This window comes from Eptesicus fuscus, chromosome 18, assembly GCF_027574615.1.
Source record: "Eptesicus fuscus isolate TK198812 chromosome 18, DD_ASM_mEF_20220401, whole genome shotgun sequence".
NCBI classification, from domain to species: domain Eukaryota; kingdom Metazoa; phylum Chordata; class Mammalia; order Chiroptera; family Vespertilionidae; genus Eptesicus; species Eptesicus fuscus.
Genome location: NC_072490.1, coordinates 30,421,605 through 30,441,880, shown reverse-complemented (window position 1 = coordinate 30,441,880; position 20,276 = coordinate 30,421,605). Strand labels below are relative to the sequence as shown.

Genomic DNA, 20,276 nt, shown 5'->3' with positions numbered 1-20,276 from the left:
TATATTTATTCTTTAAGTACCCTACTACCCTCACCATGACATTTCCTACCCACTTAATCTGCGCTATTTTCAAACATCTATCTTTTAAACACAGTTCTTACTCTCTGTGTCATTTATTTTTCTTCAACTATTGTTTGGCTAGATTTTACTGTCAAGTCTCCTCCTCCTCCTCCTCCTCCTCCATCTTCTTTTTTCCAAAAAATGGCCCGTGGGTATTGTATCCCTAGATTATTATTTTTTTAATGGTTGAAAACAGCTGCTTGTTCACTTTTTCTTGAACATATCTTGGCTAATACCACATACAGGAAAACAGGACACATTCTAGGTATTTTAAGCAAAAAGATTCGAAAATAGTTGGAAGAACTAAAGATGCAAATTGGGAGGGAGAATTTTACTTGAGATCAGGAAAAACAGGAAGTTCACAACACTGAGGGAGCCTGGGGTGCTGAGCTGCCACAATCATTGCCAAAAGAGAAAAGAAATCTTTCTTCTACCTTCTACTCTCTGGCGAGAAAAAAATTATGAGATATTCTAAATTAAAAAACACCACCACAGCCGAAACCGGTTTGGCTCAGTGGATAGAGCGTCGGCCTGAGGACTGAAGGGTCCTGGGTTTGGTTCCCGTCAAGGGCATGTACCTTAGTTGCGGGCACGTCCCCAGTGGGGGGTGTGCAGGAGGCAGCTGGTCGGTGTTTCTCTCGATGTTTCTAACTCTCTGTCCCTCTCCCTTAGTCTCTGTAAAAAAATCAATAAAATATATGAAAAAAAAAACCACACAAAAAAAACACCACCACACAGTTGCCTGAGTGTAAAAAACAACAACACACAGTTGCCTGAGAGTGACTAGTTAGCCTGTTAATAGCTGTGGAGCAGCTCTGATAATTCCTGTAATCCCAGGAGCCCCCGCTTCCTATTTACACTTGACCTTTCCAATCTGCTGCCCACAGTGAATCCACAGGCGTGGACACTTCTTTGAGGACCCTGTTGCACCTATCCCAGAACTAGCTCCACTTCACTTTCCCCCATCCCTTCTGTCTATAGCTAATGTAACTCCTTTCAGAAAGGCTTACATCTCTCTGCCCCTACTTCATGTATTAAAGCACTTGCATAATTCTGGGACAAAAGGCATGTCTTTCCTGCCTAACCATTTTATGGGTAGTTTAGACCTTATGCTCCAAGATGAATTTTTTTTTTTCTAGCAATGGTCTAATAAACCCTTTCTTTTAAAATGACTTTCAGTCTTGGAAACTAATTTTTGTTGTTGTTTAACATCTTACAAAAGTGTTTCTCATTTGCAAAACCTAATGCAGACCTCAGCTGGCAAAGGGTGTTTAAGAAATACATAGTTTGAAAATTGCTGGGCGATACCATTTAGGTTTGTGAAACATCTGTGAAGTTCACCCAGACAAAAATTGCCTAACAATGTGTTTCTCAGAATGTATCCCTCCCTGTTAAGGAGTGCATGGCTGTATTGTCATCTATAGGAAGTTTAAAAACAAGCAAAGCTGATCGATCGTGATAGAGGTTAGAATAGTGCTTTCCTTTCGGAGTAAGGGACTTGAGAGGAAGCACAAGGGAATTTTTTGAAATGCTGGAAACAATTTATATTTTGAGATGGGTGGTAGTTATGTGTTATTACATTTGCAAAAAGGCACCAAAATATGCACTTAAGATTGGATTTGTTCATGTTATTTTAAGTTAGCCCTCATTTAAAATGTTTTACATAGAGGAAAAAATCCAGAAAAAGACAATTCTTATAGATTAAATATCAAATGAAAAAAGTTAATTTAGCAATGTTATATATTTTTAAAATTCAGTACAAAAGGAGAATAAAATATTAAAAATAATAGAAAATATTAAATTTCTATCTTTTCTACGCTTTTGATCAATTTAAATATCATGAAAATTATATATGTTGCTAGGTATATACTGAAAAGGGAACTTTTAGTGGGAACTGTTAGTGGGAACGCAGATTGGTGCAGCCTCTGTGGGAAGGAGTATGGAGTTACGCCCCAAAATTAAAAATGGAACTGCCTTATGACACAGCGATTCCACTTCTAGGAACTTATCAGAAGAAATCCGAAACACTAAATTGAAACAATATATGCACCCCTATATTCATTGCAATGTTACTTATGATAGCCAAGATTTGGAAGCAGCCCAAGTGTCCCTCAGTAGATGAGTGTATAAAAAGGCAGTGGCACATTTACACAATGGACTACTATTCGGCTGTAAAAAAGAAGGAAATCTTACCCTTTGCGATAACCTGGATGAATTTGGAGAGCATCACGCTAAGTGAAACCAGTCAGAGAAAGACAAGTACCATATGATTTCACTCATTTGGGGAATTTAATGAACAAAATGAACTAACAAGCAAAACAATGACAGACTCATAGAGAGCTGGCTGACAGCTGTCGGGGCGGGGTGGAGGAATTGAGCAAAAAAGAAAAAAAGAGAAAACGAAAAGCTCATGTAAAGTGACAACAGTGTGGTGATTGCGGGACAGGATGGAGGTGGTGGGGTGGAGGAGGGTATAGTGGCGATAAAAAAAAAAAAAGAGCAGAGATGGATTTACTATTCTCCTTATGTTCTTGATTAGATGTTGTCAAAGGTGTTTTATTTGCTTGTTTCCGTCTTGGCCACTCACTCGTCAATTGACAGTGTGGTCTTTTCCTCCTGGACGTTTTGGAGACACTCATGTGCTTTCGCTGAGCTTGCTGTCTAGTTATGCAAACAACTACTTGCTAGAAAAAAAAAACAAAAACAAAAAATCGCCGAAACCGGTTTGGCTCAGTGGATGGAGCGTCGGTCTGCGGACTGGAGGGTTCCAGGTTCGATTCCGGTCAAGGGCATGTGCAGTGGTTGCGGGCACATCCCCCGGTGGGGGGTGTGCAGGACGCAGCTGGTCGATGTCTCTCTCTCATCGATGTTTCTGGCTCTCTATCCCTCTCCCTTCCTCTCTGTGAAAAAATCAATAAAATATATTAAAAAAAAAATCCTGTCCCCTGACCCTCGCCTCTCCCCAGCCTCTCCCCAGACTCTACAAGTTCGCACCTCCACCTGCACCTCAGCCGGGTTTCCATGATTTGTTTGTGAGCTTTGATGACACCCCTATGGAGGCCGCCTCCCTGGCCCAGGTCCATAAGGCAGTGCTGCGTGACGGGCGGACGGTGGCTGTGAAGGTCGAGCAACCGAAGGTGCAGGTGCAGAGCTCAAAGGACATTCTCCTGATGGGGGTGCTCGTCCTGGCTGCCAAGCAGCTGTTCCCAGAGTTTGAATTCATGTGGCTGGTGGATGAAGCCAAGAAGAACCTGCCTTTGGAGCTGGATTTCCTCAGCGAAGGGAGGAACGTGGAGAAAGTGGCCCAAATGCTCAAGCACTTTGACTCCTTAAAGGTCCCCCAAATCCACTGGGAGCTGTCCACCAAGCGGGTCCTTCTGATGGAGTTTTTGGATGGCGGGCAGGTCAACGACAGAGATTACATGGAGAGGAACAAGATTGATGTCAACGAGATCTCGCGCCACTTGGGCAAGGTACACAGTGAAATGATCTTTTTTTAAAAAAATTTTTTTATTGACTTTTTACAGAGAAGAAGGGAGAGGGATAGAGAGTTAGAAACATCGATGGGAGAGAAACATTGATCAGCTGCCTCCTGCACACCCCCTACTGGGGATGTGCCTGCAACCAAGGTACATGCCCTTGACCGGAATCGAACCTGGGACCTTTCAGACCACAGGCTGAGGCTCTATCCACTGAGCCAAACCAGTTAGGGCGACAGTGAAATGATCTTTGTCGACGGCTTCCTGCACTGAGACCCCCACCCGGGCAGCATGCTGGTGCGCAAGGGCCCTGACTCGGGAAAGGTGGAGATTGTCCTGTTGGATCAGGGGCTCTACCAGGTGCTGACGGAAGCGTTCAACCCGGACTACTGCCACCTCCGGCAGTCGCTGATCTGGACGGATATGGAGAAGGTGAAGAAGTATTGCCAGCGTGTGGGAGCTGGCGACTTCTACCCCTTGCTTGCCTGCATGCTGACGGCCCGCTCGTGGAACTCGGTCAACTGCGGCATCAGCCAAGCTCCAGTCACCGCCACTGAGAACACTGAGATCTGCAACAATGCGGTCACCTACCTCCCCCAGATCAGCCAGTTCCTGCCACGCCAGATGCTGCTCATCTTCAAGACCAATGGCCTACTGCGAGGCATCAAGGCCACCGTGGGCACCTGCGCCAGCGCCAGCTCCTTCCTCAACATGTCACGTTGCTGCGTCAGAGCGCTGGCCACGCACAAGAAGAACACCTGTTCATTCTTCAGAAGGACCCAGATCTCCTTCAGTGAGACCTTCAGCCTGTGGCAGATCAGCCTTCATGAACTCGTTCTGCCTGCGAAGGGGCTGAGGCTGGCCAGCTGGGTCTTGGCCCTGCTTTGCTGGCTGTTGCCTGCTCCGCACCGAGTCGAGTGGCCTTTCTATCCCCTTCCCTTTTTCGGTGTGACTCTATGGTGGGCATGTCTCTACCAGTTGCCCTGTTTCTGCCACATGGTGGCCTGGAGTCCCGAGGTCACTGTCTGGAATTCCTGTCCCACCATAGCCCTGTCTGAACCACAAGCTGACCATGCAGTAGTTTCTCTCCTTATCCAGGGAGAGGGCACACAGTCTTGTTTTCTGATTCCCGGCATGTGCTGGTGGGTGGGATGTCCCCCCCACTTCCATTAGCCCTACCTGTGTCGGGGTGGCCCATGAATCCCACAGAGGGCGCATGAACTTGTAGGAAGTTTGACTTTGCTGGAGGGGAGCAGGGTCTCTGAGCTGGCTGGAGACAGGTTCCCTCCCTTTGCCCTGTCACTGTCCACAGGGTCACACACAGATTCAGTAGGTCCTAGCTCTTACTGAGCACCTTTGCTCAAGGACAGTAATTGTATATGAGTCTCTGTGATTTAATTCACCCCACTTATGGGGCAGAAAATTACCAAATTTGAGTCTTATTTTCTGTTCCCATTATTCATAATACAACAAGCAGGTTTCCCACTGACCACAGATGAGTCGCAATCCCTTTATTTTCAGAAAGAATTAACTGTTCTTAGTGACTAGTTGGATGTGCCCAGGGGCCTGAGAGAATAATTTGCAAAATCTGTTGTTCATCATGAGGATACATACTGGATATTATATTTTATGGTGTCTTTTATAGCCACTGAAGTAAGTATGTTTTTTTGTTCAAGGTTAAAAAAAAATAAATCCTGATAATTTTAGGAAATTTTTGGGGAGATCATTTTAAAACCTCAGTGAGACTTTACGTTTATTTTAAAACTAGAGGCCCGTTGCCTGATATTCATGCAAGAATAGGCCTTCCTTCCCCTGGCGGAGCCGGCAAGTCTGGCTTCTGTCAGAGCACCTCAGCCTTAGCTCCCTCCACCGCCCCCTCCCTCTCCCCTCCCACTCCCCTCCCCCTCCTCCTCATAGCAGAAGTCCCGCCCCAATTAATCCACCAACTTTGTTGGGTTAATTTGCATACTCACTCTGATTGGCTGTGGGCGTAGAGAGGTGTGGTCAATTTACATGTTTGTCTATTATTATTAGATAAGATTAGGTAAGACTATTTTTAGTTTTTGATTCTTTAAAATCTTTTTTAATTTCTAATTTGCTTCCAGGAATGCATCTTTGCCGTGAGAGCTTCATCCTAGGGAATTAGTTAGCCAATTGCACCGCGCACTTATTTATCTGGGGACTTTTGTTTTTATTTCCTCAGTATTGTGGTTGTGATTTTTATTATCCGTCAGACCGCTCAGACTTAAAGACCCAAATCCTCTCCGAAAACTCTTGGGAATTCTGGGGTTAATTCCGCCTTATCTCTCGCGAGATTTGAAACCGGAAGTGAAATATATTTCAGGCGACCGGACGAGGTGGCGGCTCAGTTCACGTTGGCGGGAGCTGAGCGATCCGTCTGGCTTTGGCTCTCCGCACCGGGCTCGCTCTGCTCTAGGGGGTTGCGGGCAGCGCCCCCCGCCCGGGGCCGGCAGGATGCGGGTGGCCGTGGCCGGCTGCTGCCACGGGGAGCTGGACAAGATCTACGAGACGCTGGCGCTGGCGGAGCGGCGCGGCGCGGGGCCCATCGACCTGCTGCTGTGCTGCGGCGACTTCCAGGCGGTGCGCAACGAGGCGGACCTGCGCTGCATGGCGGTGCCCCCCAAGTACCGCCACATGCAGACCTTCTACCGGTGAGGCGCGGCACGGCCCTGGCACCCGCGGCGAGGGGTGGCTCGCCAGCCGTGGGAGGAGCCCGGGCTGGGTTTGAGTTCCTCTGTCCTAGTTTCCGTCTTCGTTCACGCCGTGTGTCTCTAGGAACCGGCGGGCGTTCAGTAAATGTCACTTCTCTCTCTTCCCCGGTGCGATCTGTTTCGGGAGGGGTCGCAGCCTGAGGGTAAAACCGGAAGGGAGAGGCTGAAAGGTCAATCTACTTGTACTGGATGGGATTCCGGGACTAGTGGACGCCGTGATCCTGGAGTTTTCATTGGGCGCCTGCGCCGCGCTAATCCCGGTTCTGGAAGCTGAGAACTGACAACGTTTTTGACCTCTCTGGCCTGAACCACTAGGTGCAGCCCTTCGTTCTTAAGGACAAGGAGAGGCACTTTAAACAATTCTTTATTTTATTTTTCAATTACAGTTCACGTTAAGTAGTATTTTGTATTAGTTTCAGGTGTACAGCATGATACACTTTACAAGAGTATGGGCAGTTTGTTTAGAAAGTGCTTTTTAACTTTAAGGGATGAGCTCAGATTTTTCCTTAAGACCTTGTTTTGCGCTTCTGCCGTGTCTAATTGTGAGGGCGCACCTAACTGCTTTTCTCTGTGCCTCATTTCTGCTATGCCAACGGACAGCTTTGCTCTTATGTTCCAGGTATTACTCTGGAGAGAAAAAGGCCCCAGTTCTCACAGTCTTCATTGGGGGAAACCATGAAGCCTCAAATCATTTGCAAGAGTTACCCTATGGTGGCTGGGTAGCACCAAACATTTATTATTTAGGTATGTGTTTGTGGGTAAGTTCTTGGTTTGATGGGATGGAAAAGCCTTTTAAAATTTGTATACCAGTTGGGCAGCATCTTCAGGTATATGGTGTTTTGGGAATGTCTCTTAATTTGAATAGGTAATCATGAAAATATGTCCATGCTTCATCTAGTGTTTTAAGCAATAGATAGTAAAACTGCAAAGAACTTACATACTACTTGTAATTCCTTTATTTTCCCCCACTCTTTTTATTAAATGAAAAAAATGTGAACTTTTTATTGGAAATTGTTAAACATACACAAAACTAGAGAATAGTACGGGTTTTCCTCAGTATTGGAATGTAGAGCATTCCTATGAACACTTTCATAAGGGGAATTTGTGTAAAGCAAATAAGCAATTACCAGTAATTTAAAAATCACCAATGCTGTGGTCACATTAGAAAAAAAATTTTTTTTAGTTGTTGATTTTAGAGAGAGGGAGAGGGAGAGAGAGAGAGAGATTTCTCGTTTTACTTATTTATGCATTCATTAGTTCTTGTATGTGCCCCGACTGGGGATTGAACCTGCAACCATGGCTTATTGGGCCAATGCTCTAACCCAGTGGTCGGCAAACTCATTAGTCAACAGAGCCAAATATCAACAGTACAACGATTGACATTTCTTTTGAGAGCCGAAAACCGACTTCTGCACATGGGCCACAAAGTTTCAATCGCACTGTACGTGCGCGCCTGCATGTGGTATTTTGTGGAAGAGCCATACTCAAGGGGCCAAAGAGCCGCATGTGGCTCGCGAGCCGCAGTTTGCTGACCAGGGCTCTAACCAACTGAGCTAACTGGCCAGGGTCCTACCAATTACCATTAATTTACATGCAAGAATTTTGAGTATTCCCAGACCCAGGAAATAACCTACTAAATCATACCAATAGGTTTAATTACATCCAGTTTTTTGCTAAGTATAACTCCTTTACAAGCTCTGTTAGGCTTTTGTGCTACCTTCGGACACATCTAGCTAATAGATGCTCAAAATAAATGGAGATAAAGCACAGATGCTCAGACACAGTTCAAAGCTATGGTGGTAGTTCCTGGGGAAGGGGCTTGGTGAGGCCACGGTCCCTGCTCTGGATGCAGGCTACAAAACAAATGCTGAAGCTATTTTGGCTTTGCACCTATTTTCATTAAAGCAAAAATCCTCTTTGGATTTCTTTCAGTTAGTGAAAACAGGCACTCTGGAGAGAAAAAGGCTCCAGTTCTGTAGGTCTCCCATAAAAGTGAAATTGTGTGACACAAACTTTGGAAAAGCTGGAATATTTCTGTATAACGAATCTCCATACCTATTAACTAGTTTCAACCACAATTATTCTGCCATCCTTATTTCAACCCATCCTCCGCTAAACTTTTTTGGTGGAAGAAGGTGACTGGAGTTATTTTAAAGCAAATTCAAGCCATGATATTATTTCACCTGTAAACACTCAGTACATATTTTTTAAGTGATAAGGATTTTAAAAAATACCCACAACTGCAGTACCATTGTTAAACCTAACTAAAGTAACAGTAATTCTTTATTCTCTGTTGCCTAGTTCATGTTTAGATTTCCCTGATCATCACAAAGCTGTCTGTTTTACAACTGACTTGCTCAATAGGATCCAAACAAGGTCCATGCATTTCATTGTCATGATGCTAAAGTCTTTTAGGCTCTAGCTGTCCTTTCATCTCTCTCCTTCCCACCCCAATGCCATTTATTTGTTGAAGAAAATGGGAAATTTTCTTGTAGAATTTCCTGCATTCTGGATTTAGCTATTGGAATTCACTGAGTTATTTAACATGTTCCTTTTGTCCTCTGCATTGCCTGTAACCTGCATTTAGATTTACAGACCTGATTAGATTCGGGTTCAATGTTAGCCCCTTTAAACCCTATAGTCCTTTTTTCTCTTTACTAAAATGTTTATAGGTGTTTCTGAAAACTACAGAAATTTAATTTCTCTAGTTCATTACTGATTGATCAGCTTTTGACAAGTGCAACATTATGAAAAAGTGAAATTTTTTGAAGATGGTCAGTTTAGAAATGAAACATAGAAACTGCAGGTTCTTTATACCTTATATGTGCTGACTTTCAGATATATGACATATAAATCCATCATAGGACACTTTTTGCCTATTCCCACACCACACCCTCGTATTCCATTAGGTACCAAATTATGTCAATGTCCTCTAAGCACATCTATCTCATTTGTGCTTTTTTTTCTTTCTGCTTAGTTTCTTGACTGATCTGCTTTTAGGCCTTGCCTCCCTAGTTTACCTTGTATATTGTTGGCATATTACTATGTAAAAGAGTAACCTTATCATGATACTTTATTTTCAAATAATTTTAGGACTGCATGGAATTTTAGGCCTGGAAACTGTTTAGTCACTTAGTAAAGAGATTGCTTTTGCCTGTAGTAATCTTATTTAACTGTAATTTCTCAGGTTTGGCAGGTGTAGTAAAATACCGAGGTGTAAGGATTGGTGGAATCTCTGGTATCTTCAAATCTCATGACTATCGAAAAGGTATTGTTGTCCTGACTGTTTTTAAACTTTAAAACTTGCATGCCCCAGAATAACTTAAGCGTAATATACAGTTTGCCTTTTTCATTGGATTTCTTCTATGAACTGACTAATTTATTCTTAAGTTTATATTATAAAATATTTTATGCCTATGGAAATATAGAGGACATAGAATGTATTATCTGTGTATTCACCATCAAGTTTCATCAAGACTTAGTATTCTTGCCACTTTTTTTTTTAAAATATATTTTTTATTGATTTTTTACAGAGAGGAAGAGAGAGGGATAGAGTTAGAAACATCGATGAGAGAGAAACATCGATCAGCTGCCTCTTGCACACCCCCTACTGGGCATGTGCCCGCAAACAAGGTACATGCCCTTGACCGGAATCGAACCTGGGACCTTTCAGTCCGCATGCCGACGCTCTATCCACTGAGCCAAACCGGTTTTGGCAGTATTCTTGCCACTTTTCATTTTGATTTTTTAAGAAATAAAACAGTACAGATACAATTGAAACTCATTATTGTCAGTCCTCAGTCCCATTCCTCACTTTTTATCCCTCCCTTTTCTCATCAGGTAGTCACTGTTCTGAATTTGGTGTTTATCATTCACTTAATTATTTTATATCATTACCGTATGTGTAACAGCTTTAAACAGTGTATTATATAACATGTTTTAAACTTCATATGAATGTATCATTTTGCATGTATCTTTCTGCAACTTGCTTCTTTAATATGTTTTTGAAATTCATGTTGATACATGTAACTCTAATATATTCACTTTAGTTTATGAATAGTATTCCATTGCATAAGTATAGTTGATCCTTGAACAACGCAGATGTTAGAGGCTCTAACTCCTGCATGGTAAAAAAAATCCACATATAAGTTTGACTTCCTCAAAACTTAAGTTGTCCCTTGGTATTTGTGAGGGATTGGTTCAAGGACAACCCCTTCTCCGCGCCCCCGCACACACACACTGTTGTGGATACCAAATCCATGGACGTTCTACTCCCCTGTGTAAAATGGTGTATATCAATGCATACAGTTGATCCTCCACATCTGCATACTCCCAACTGCATATCAGAAACAGTACAGGTATTTATTGAAAATAAAATCATCTGTAAGTGGACATACAAGCAGTTCAAACTTGTGTTGTTCAAGGATCAACTATATACCACACTGCACTTATTCACCCTACAATATCTGAATGAATTATACCTTGATTTTAAAATTAAAGGAATAGCTTGTATTCACATTTGATTTTAAAATTTCTTGTATTAAGTTGGGCAGCTAAAACTATCCTCAATGTAACCTTTAAGTCACAAGTTTATGCCCTGTGCTCTGCTCTCTATGATTATAAACTATTGGCATGGACATATAAAAGTAAGCCATCTGCTACATGGCAGATGTGCGTGCAAATTGGAACCACTCTTCAGAGGGACAATTGGTAATATCTGTGAAAATTATAAAAGTACTCTAACCAGCAGTTCTACTCCCAGTAACGTGTCTCTAGTTATATTTTGCATGTGCAAAATGATATATGCAAGTTTATTTATTTCAGTTTTGTTTGTAGTAGCAAAAGTTAGGAACTAGTTAAATATATCATGATATAACTATGCAGTTTAATGCTATGACGCCATTAAAAAAGTAAAGAAAAGGAAAAAGAAGTAGTTCTATATGTAACTAATATGAAAAGAACTCCAAAATAAGTGAAGTGAAAAAACAAGGCACAGAGCATGTATAAAGTATACAGCCATTTGTGTAAAAAAAAGGGAGGATAAAGAAATAGATGACATGTTGTATGCATAGATGATACCTCTAGAATGAAATTCTAAAACCTGATTAATGCTAGCTGCCTCTAGGTAGTGTTCCTGATGGTGGGGACAGGAGCTGGAGGGACCGCCCCCCCCCCATTGTTTTGGCAGTTTTATTGCTATAGAATTTATAGGCCATTGTAGGTATACCAGTCAATGGTTTTAGTAAATTTATAGAGTTATGCATCCAGATTTTACCACCACCCAGATTTAGAGCATTTCTATCACCCCTAAAAGTTTTGTGCCTATTTGTAGTTAATCCGTGCTCCCACCAGCCCTAGGCATCCACTGGTCTACTCTCTAGGAGGAACACTGTCTTCTATATCTTTCCGGAGGTATTTTTTAAAACTATGTGAATAAACAATGTCCTTCAAAATTGGATATAATTTCATTTTAAAAACTACAAGTCCCCAAACTTAGATTCATAGTTTGTGACCACTTAGTAATTGAACATATCAACATATAAAGAGCAGTGTTTTTTATAAAATTTTAAGAACCAAAAGCATTGATAGCAGACACAAGTTTTAGGGAAGTATATGTATCTATTTATATAATTTGCAGTATTTAAAGGTGTTGAATACAGCTTATTTCTCTCCTTCAATTTAAGGTCATTTTGAGTGCCCTCCTTATAATTCAGCTACAATAAGGAGTATATATCATGTGAGAAATGTTGAAGTGTATAAATTAAAACAGGTATGTAAAAAGTACAATATGGCAGGCTTGAAAAAATGTTAAAGTAATTCTGTACCAAAATGTGTTTGATCATTTTGGTATATTACTTTCAAGAAGAGCATAATTTAGTATTTCTAAAATTTGGATTTGAGTTGTTTTTAGGAGGTTCACAGATGAACATTAAAAAAATTCTTATGGTAATAAATTTATTTTAGTGAGTAAAAATAAAACATTCAACTCATGATTTCAGATATTATTATGGTAAGGCTAAAATATATTGGAATAAAGTGATACTTTAAAGAAAATATTAAAATATTTTATTTTAAAGAATGGTATTAAATAGAAAATAAATAATAGTAAAGGTGACAGAAGATATGGGAAAATCATGAAAGTGGTGTCTAAAAACACTGACTCAGCTGGAGAATAGGTGAAGCTAGGTTTTTGTTTGAGAACATTTCAGTGCCTGACACTGGGCTCAGCAGTTTTCACACGAGATATTTCATATCATCGCCACTCAAATTCTGTCAGATTAAGAATGAGAGGCCAAGGCTCAGATAGATAAGCAACCTGCCCGAGATCTTCGAAGTAGTTAAGTGGCAGAGCCTGTCTGAGAGAACTCAGGCCCTTCCCACCATACCACACAGCCTCTATGGGAGCATAAGGATGCTCGCAGGCATTCAATGTCCTACTCATAGCAGTTCCTTACTTTGAATGCTTTTTCCTTTTCACCAGTCTAAATCCTACCAGTCCTTGACCCAGGTTAGATACTACTTCCCAACCAATGTTCTAGTTTAAAGTCATCATATTTCACTGAAAAAACATTTTTAATCCTCACCCGAGGATATAGTTTACTGATTATTTTTTAGAGAGAGAAACATCAATCGGTGGCCTACTCTATTCGCCCTGACCCGGGATCGAACCTGCCGCCTAGATTTGTTCCCTGATGGGGAATTGAACCAGTAACCTTTCCGTGCACGGGACGATGCTCCAACCAACTGAGCCACACCGCCCAGGGCTTAACTGAGTTTTCATTGCACGTATTGCCCATACCAGTTATTCAGTCACATCTCTCTTATAGTTTGTATTGTCTTGAACACTTACTTAAGTTATTTAAATTTAGTTTTCCAAGTATGGTATGAGTAAAATATGGAGTATATTTTGTGTTCCCCATGAAGACAACAGCCACCTTAAATACTTCTAATATGACTAATGTAGTAAACAGAGTATTTTTGGTATATGCTATGTGAGTCCATTAGGAAAAAAGTGGACTATATCTTTAGGTTTACTGTATCATTTACATTAGATGTCTTATGAAATCTGGTGTCTCTGGATCGTAAAACAGTGGTTTCTTTACCAAGATGGGAAAAGCACAATGGTTATTACATATTTTAGAAACGCAATGCAGAAGACCATAGCTGATTGGCAGTCTAATCAAAGTGTGTCTCTGTTGACATGCCTTGCTGGAAAATAAGAATGGTTTGTGAGGCGGGGGAAAGCTGTTTCTTTTTGCCTACGTGAGTGAATAGGTTAGTATTTCTGCGACTCCCTTACGTAAAGATCCTTAGAACGATTTACACAAAAATCCGGAGATCTAAGTGGGTAAATGGTATGTGTCAGGGGAGAGAAGGAAGGAGAGTTTGCTTGTGGTTAATCTGTTTTTAAGAGTTTTCTTTTTCTGTTAAAGCTGAAGCAGCCTATGGACATATTCTTATCTCATGATTGGCCAAGAAGTATATACCATTATGGAAATAAGAAGCAACTTCTTAAGACTAAATCTTTTTTCCGACAAGAAGTGGAAAATAACACCTTAGGAAGTCCTGCTGCCTCAGAGCTTCTAGAGCACTTAAAACCAACTTACTGGTTTTCCGCACACCTTCATGTGAAGTTTGCAGCCTTGATGCAGCATCAGGTAGAAACCATAGTATTTATTCTTCCATTTAACAAACACTTATTGAACATCAGTGGGCTACCCACTGTTGAAACAGTTGTACAGTTAGAGAAAGAAATGAAAGTTAACTTTCAGAATCCAATGGGAGGAAGACATAAGTAAGCAAGCAATGATAAAATAGTGTAATAAGTTTGTGACAAAAAGTCCTAGGGCACTGTGGGAGCACCTAAGCCAGACTATGTGGACAGAGAGATGAAGCAAGAGAAGCTTTTCTGAAGGAATTGATGGGGCAGGAAGAAGTAGATTATGAGGGTAATCTATGAGGAGGGACCAATGTGCGAAGGCCGGAGGCTGAGAACAGGGTGCTTTTGGGGACTGCAGCTTGTTCCCATGGTGGAAGATAGACGCTGGGGCAAGGTCGTAGTGCCATGCTCTGGAGTTTGGGTTTTAACCAGAGGTAATGGGAAAAGTTGGAGAGTGATGAAATACAGATTTTCATTTTTGAAAGATTAGTTTGGTTACAGTTTTGCAGATGGATTGGAGTGATATAAAATAGGAGGCACAAGAGGTTCTTTAAGCAAAAGATCAGATGGTAACCTAAGGCAAAAAAGGAACACAGAGTAAAGCAGAGTCTAGAGCAGTGGTTCTCAACCTTTCTAATGCCGCGACCCTTTAATACAGTTCCTCATGTTGTGGTGACCCCCAACCATAAAATTATTTTCATTGCTACTGCATAACTGTAATTTTGCTACTGTTATGAATCGTAATGTAAATATCTGTGTTTTCCGATGGTCTTAGGCTCTACAGCAGTGGTTCTCAACCTGTGGGTCGCGACCTACAGGTTGAGAACCGCTAGCAGGGTCGCCTAAGACCATCGGAAAACACAGATATTTATATTACGATTCATAACAGTAGCAAAATTATAGTTATGCAGTAGCAACGAAAATAATTTTATGGTTGGGGGTCACCACAACATGAGGAACTGTATTAAAGGGTCGCGGCATTAGAAAGGTTGAGAACCACTAGTCTAGAGAGATTTTGGAAGTAGAATCATCAGGATTTGGTGATGGAGGGAGGAGGGAATCTAGGATGAGTCTAAGTTTGCCTTGGGTAATTGCATGGTGGGAGTGCTTGATAGAAGGTAGAGAATAAATATATACCTATGATTAGGTTTTTATGGAAATATGTGGTTCTTTGTTTCACCTCCGATTCAGACTAAACTCTGACTTTCCCATAAAGTGTTTCAGAGGGAAAAACATTTAGAAGATGCTTGGTTAACAAAGTTAGGAGTCCTTGGAGGCTTCTGTAGAATTTCTGAGTCTTGAACGTACTAATTAATGGGCATTGCCTTACTCCAAGAGAGGGATGTGGTTTACAGTGCTTCCCAAACTCGCTTGCCCAAACACTCTTCAGTGGTAGAGGTCCACTTTAGCTGTGTTCCTCAAGAGACCAGGTTACTCCTTTCATTTTCCCAAGTCCTAGTCATCTGTTTTTATATCAGTCGCCTTTTCTTTCTTTTTTTTTTTTTTTTTTACAATTTATTTTTATTTATTTCAGAGAGGAAGGGAGAAGGATATAGAAACATCAATGATGAGAGATAATCATCGATTGGCTGCCTCCTGTATGTCCCCCACTGGAGATCAAGCCCGCAACCCGGGCATGTGCCCTGCCTGGGACTCAAACTGTGACCTGGTTCATAGGTCAAAGCTCAACCATTGAGCCTCGCCAGTCGGGTTCAGTCGCCTTTTCCACATCTGTGTTATTCTCTTCTGTCTCTTAGGGCTCCTGACACGCTTGGATTTTTATTGAAGTATCTGATTTGCTACCTTTCCCCACTGCATCTTCTGTTGTCAACCAGGGACTTTTACCTCTGTATTAACAACATATTCGATCCCTTTTTCTTGGCTCCTCAACCTCCTCTGACTTTGCCAGTGTTCTCTTATAGCCCCTTCACCAGCCCCAAAGATCACCTTCCTTCAGATCTGTCTGTAACCTCTGTGCCTTCCACCTCTCTGAGTCCCTCTTCAGCACTGAAGTTTGATACCTGGTCCGCAGCAGGACATCCCATAGCTTGTTTCCTTGTATTTTTTCCTCCAGGTGCCTTACTGTTTTCAGTGAGTCACTTTTTTACTGTTTTTAATATGACCTTCTTGTTTGTGACCCCTTCCATATTTCTGTCTGACAATTCCCTTTTCAAAAAATAGCTTTATTGGTGCTTTGGACGGTGGTGCCCAGTGGTTAGAGTGTCGGTCTGCGCACAGAAGGGTTGCAGGTTCAATCCTCGGCCCCGGTCGGGGCAAGTGCAGGAAGCAACCAATCAATGTATCTCTCTTACATCCATATTTCTCTCCTCCCCCTCCCTTCCTCCCTCCCACTCTCTAAAAATCAATGGAAAAAATATCCTTGCCCTGGCTGGTTTGGCTCAGTGGATAGGGCGTCAGCCTGTGGACTGAAGGGTCCCGGGTTCATTTCTGGTCAGGGGCACGTACCTTGGTTGCAGGCTCCCGGCCCTGGTTGAGGGCATGTGGGAGGCAACCAATCGATGTGTCTCTCTCACATCGGTGTTTCTCTCTCTCTCTCTCTCTCTCTCTCTCTCTCTCTCTCTCTCAAAAAAGAAAAAAAAGAAAAAAAAGAAAAAAAATATCCTTGGGGTGAGGATTAACAACAAAAAGCTTTATTGGTGTATAATTTACGTAAAATTCATTCAAGTGTATAATTCAGTGATTTTGTGTGTGTGTGCGCACACATCACATAATCCAGTTTTTGAATATTTCCATCATCTGGAAAGATCCTTTGTGTGTGTTTGATGTCAGTCCTTGTTCTCATCCTCAACCCCAGGCAATCACTAACCTGCTTTGTGTCTCTATGGCTTTGCTCTTTCTGAACCTTTCATATAAATGTAATCATAAATATATAGTCTTTGGCATCTGGCTTCTATTATTTGCTTGTTTTTGAGGTTCATTTATGTTATAGCATGTATCTGTGTTTTATTCATTTTTATTGTTGAATAGTATTTCATTCTATGGGTATATCGCATCTACCTTTGATGTTGTACCTAAGAAATCTTTGCCTAACTCAAGGTAGTAACGTTTTTCCTCTATGATTTCTTCTAAAAATTGTGTACTTTTAACTCTGCCAATTTATTTTTAAGCTCTTCTGTTATCTTGAGTCCTTTTGTTATATGCCTTAATATATGTGTTCAGTGCTTTGATTTAACATTATCATCATCACCATTAGTTTCTACTTTGACTTGTGTACGAATGTAAGAAATGAAAGCCAGAGAGTTTAAGTGCCCATTGTTGCCCAAGTGAGTGTAGATCTTAACTGTTGTTCCTTTGACCCACAACTTTGTGTAACAAAGATTGTTTCCATCCTATCCAATGTATGAATTATCTGTGATGTTTTAACATTCTTTTTAAATCATGGTTTAGGCCAAGGATGAAGGAGAGACTGCCAAAGCAACCAAATTTTTAGCCTTGGACAAATGCTTACCACATAGAGACTTTCTTCAGGTAAGAAGACAATGAAATAACTTTTCAATATAGTTTTACTCTCCCAGTGATTAAGAAAACATTTTAATTTTTGTTTTCTAAATTATTAATTTGTGTATTTTGTAATTTATATAGCCTGAGAATTCTTTGGGAATATTTACATTAATATTTTTAGGTTATTAAATTAAATTCCTTTTAACTTTTATTGTTACATTGAAATCCTTAGACATTAAAAATAGATATGTATTTGTTAAAATTACCAATTTGTTCCTATAGGTAATAGAAATAGATCATGACCCCAGTGCTCCTGATTACTTAGAGTATGATATTGAATGGCTCACTATTCTCAGGGCTACAAACAACCTTATTAATGTAACTGCACGCCTGTGGAATATGCCTGAAAATAATGGCCTGCATACAAGGTAAGCCTGACCTTATTTAGGACTTGCTCTCACCATGCTTGCAAGGTGTTTTTATTAAGAAAAAAAAAAAACACAAAAAAAAACACACCTGTTAATGAGTGTAAGAATAATTCAGGGCTTACAAGAAAATGGATTGTTGAGTACCAACCCAAATAATTGTATAAGTGATTAAGTGTGCACAAAACTAATACGGTGGAGATTTGGTTCACATTAAAACAACTTATACTTGCTTTAGGTTGTACGGACAGCTTTTTCTATGAATTATTTTTATTTTGAAATTAACTGTAATTTGTTAAATTAACTGTAATTTTACTAAGTGGAATTTAGATTATCATTTATTTTTTATCCTTGTACCTGAAGTTCATAGTTAGATTTCATCATTTATTGTCTGGGGCCAATGATGTATAAAAGACCATTGTTTTGGACTTTTATAGGTGGGATTACAGTCCAACAGAAGAAGCTATGAATGAAGTATTGGAAACATTGAATCGTGACCTCAAAGTTCCATTTAACTTTAGCGTGACGGCTGCTTGTCATGACCCAAGCAAGCCACAGACACAAATGCAGTTGGTTCACAGGATCAACCCTCAGACCACTGAGTTTTGTGCCAAACTTGGCATCACAGACATTAATGTCAGTCTTCAGAAGGCCAAGGAAGAACACCACTTGAGTGGTGACTATGAAGAGCAGGATGAAGGGGGCAGCAATGACTCTGGAGAGGAGCCCAGTGAATATAACACAGACACCTCTGCCCTGTCCTCTGCTAATCCCGATGAAATAGTGTTAGAGGAGGAAGAGGAAGAGGAAGATAGTTTTGTAAGTGCTCATAGTGACATGAATACAACATCCCTAGAACCTTCTTCTGACCAGGCCTCTGACTTTTCTGCAAGCTTCTCTGATGTCAGGATCCTGCCAGGTTCCATGTTTGTTTCTTCGGATGATACATCGGGTTCCCCGGTTAGCAGAGAGGGGAAACCTGGCGAGGCTGTGGAGTCTGAAGATGGGAAGGACTTAACCAGAGCGCCAGGGAAAAGGCTGAGTGATGAGTCTGTACCCGAACAAAGAAAGAAAATTAAGAGGAGGAATCAAGCCATCTATGCTGCAGTGGATGATGACGATGGAGCATGAGAGTGTTTGTCTTAATGTGTATACAGATATGTGATTTTTAAGACCATATTTTTAGAGTTGGGTTTTTTGACTCAAGACTAAACTTTGTAATAATGAAGTTATATAGAGAATTGACTTTGCCCTTAGGCCCTTGTATATTTCATATACAAACATATTAAAATTTCATGTCTTTACTAGATTGAGTACCCTTATTTTGAAGACAGATACTCATTTTCATTGTTTTCAACACAAACTTGGAAACACATGGAAGGAGGTTAAAGAGAACACGCTTACTGGGGGGCTTCTGTCTTAGCTGGGGCTGCTATAACAAAATACCACAGATGGACGGCTTAATCAACAGACACCTATTGCTTGTAGTTCTGGAACTGGGAAGTCCAAGATCAAGGTGAAGATGGGGTTCCTGCTCTTCCTGGTTTGTAGATAGCTGCCTTCCTACTGGGTCCTCACCTGGCCTTTCCGTGGTAAATGCTTGTGGAGAGAGAAAGATCTTTGTCTTCCCCTCTTGTAAGAATGCCCCCTTCATGACCTCATTTAAACCTGATGACCTCAGAAAGGCCACCCCTCCAAATACCATTACCTTGGGGTTCAGGGCTTCATCCTCCCAGTTTTGGTGGTGGTGATGGTGGTGGGGGCACAAACATTCAGTCCACAGCAGTTTCTTTCAGCCACATCGGATACTGCTCATTCTCACAGCCACTCAGTTTTTACAAAGTTCCCTGCCATGTGGACACGTGGCACAGGTGGCGGCTCTGAGATGTTTCCAGTTCCTTACAGAACAAAGAGACTACACACTGACTTACAGAGCTTGAAGGCAAAGCTTGTTCACACAGCCCTCCGCTCCCCGACTGGGGCCGCTGTTTGGTGTGTGCATCTTGCAGACCCTGTTCTTCAGCCTGAAAGGGTGTTGTCTGTGCACAACGGCTGCACTGAGAACAACTGTTTTCCCTTATCTCCCTGCCCTTACCCCCATCCCGTCCTTTATCTGCAAGTAAACTTAAAAACGGGGAAAATGACACGTGGGAGCACGGTAATTTCCAGAACAAACCCAGAAATACCTTCCTGATCGCTATGCAAGGTTTTGTACACAGGAGCATGTTTGACTGGTAAGGCAGAGTGGAGAACAAAAGCATTATTGTCAGAAATGCGAGGCTAGAACCATTAGACACGCAGAACAGTTTAAAATGTTGTCATGGGACCAGGGGATTTTATGCTGGCATGAATTCACCGATTTTCAATTAAAAAAAATTGTTTTTCAGGATTTAATGTTGATACTGTCACTTGTCCATAACCTTCAGTTATTCTCACAGGGGTTCCCAAGTGTGAGGCT

At 41.4% G+C, this 20,276-nt stretch overlaps 2 protein-coding genes across 2 annotated transcripts; both read left to right on the top strand.

Annotated features, from left to right (window-relative positions):
• Positions 1–201: 201 nt before the first annotated feature.
• On the top strand, positions 202–5,663 carry LOC129147161 (aarF domain-containing protein kinase 1-like). Its single transcript, XM_054708148.1, is given in 4 exon segments — positions 202–212; positions 3,038–3,533; positions 3,771–4,498; positions 5,645–5,663. Coding segments are annotated over 4 exon segments (1,254 nt in total).
• Positions 5,664–5,881: 218 nt separating this feature from the next.
• DBR1 (debranching RNA lariats 1) lies at positions 5,882–19,125 on the top strand. Its single transcript, XM_008152776.3, has 8 exons — positions 5,882–6,211; positions 6,891–7,015; positions 9,459–9,539; positions 11,956–12,041; positions 13,705–13,929; positions 17,340–17,420; positions 17,676–17,821; positions 18,256–19,125. Exons 1-8 carry the CDS (start codon positions 6,015–6,017, stop codon positions 18,947–18,949), a joined length of 1,635 nt encoding a protein of 544 aa, XP_008150998.2. The 5' UTR covers positions 5,882–6,014; the 3' UTR covers positions 18,950–19,125.
• The last annotated feature ends 1,151 nt before the right edge of the window (positions 19,126–20,276 follow it).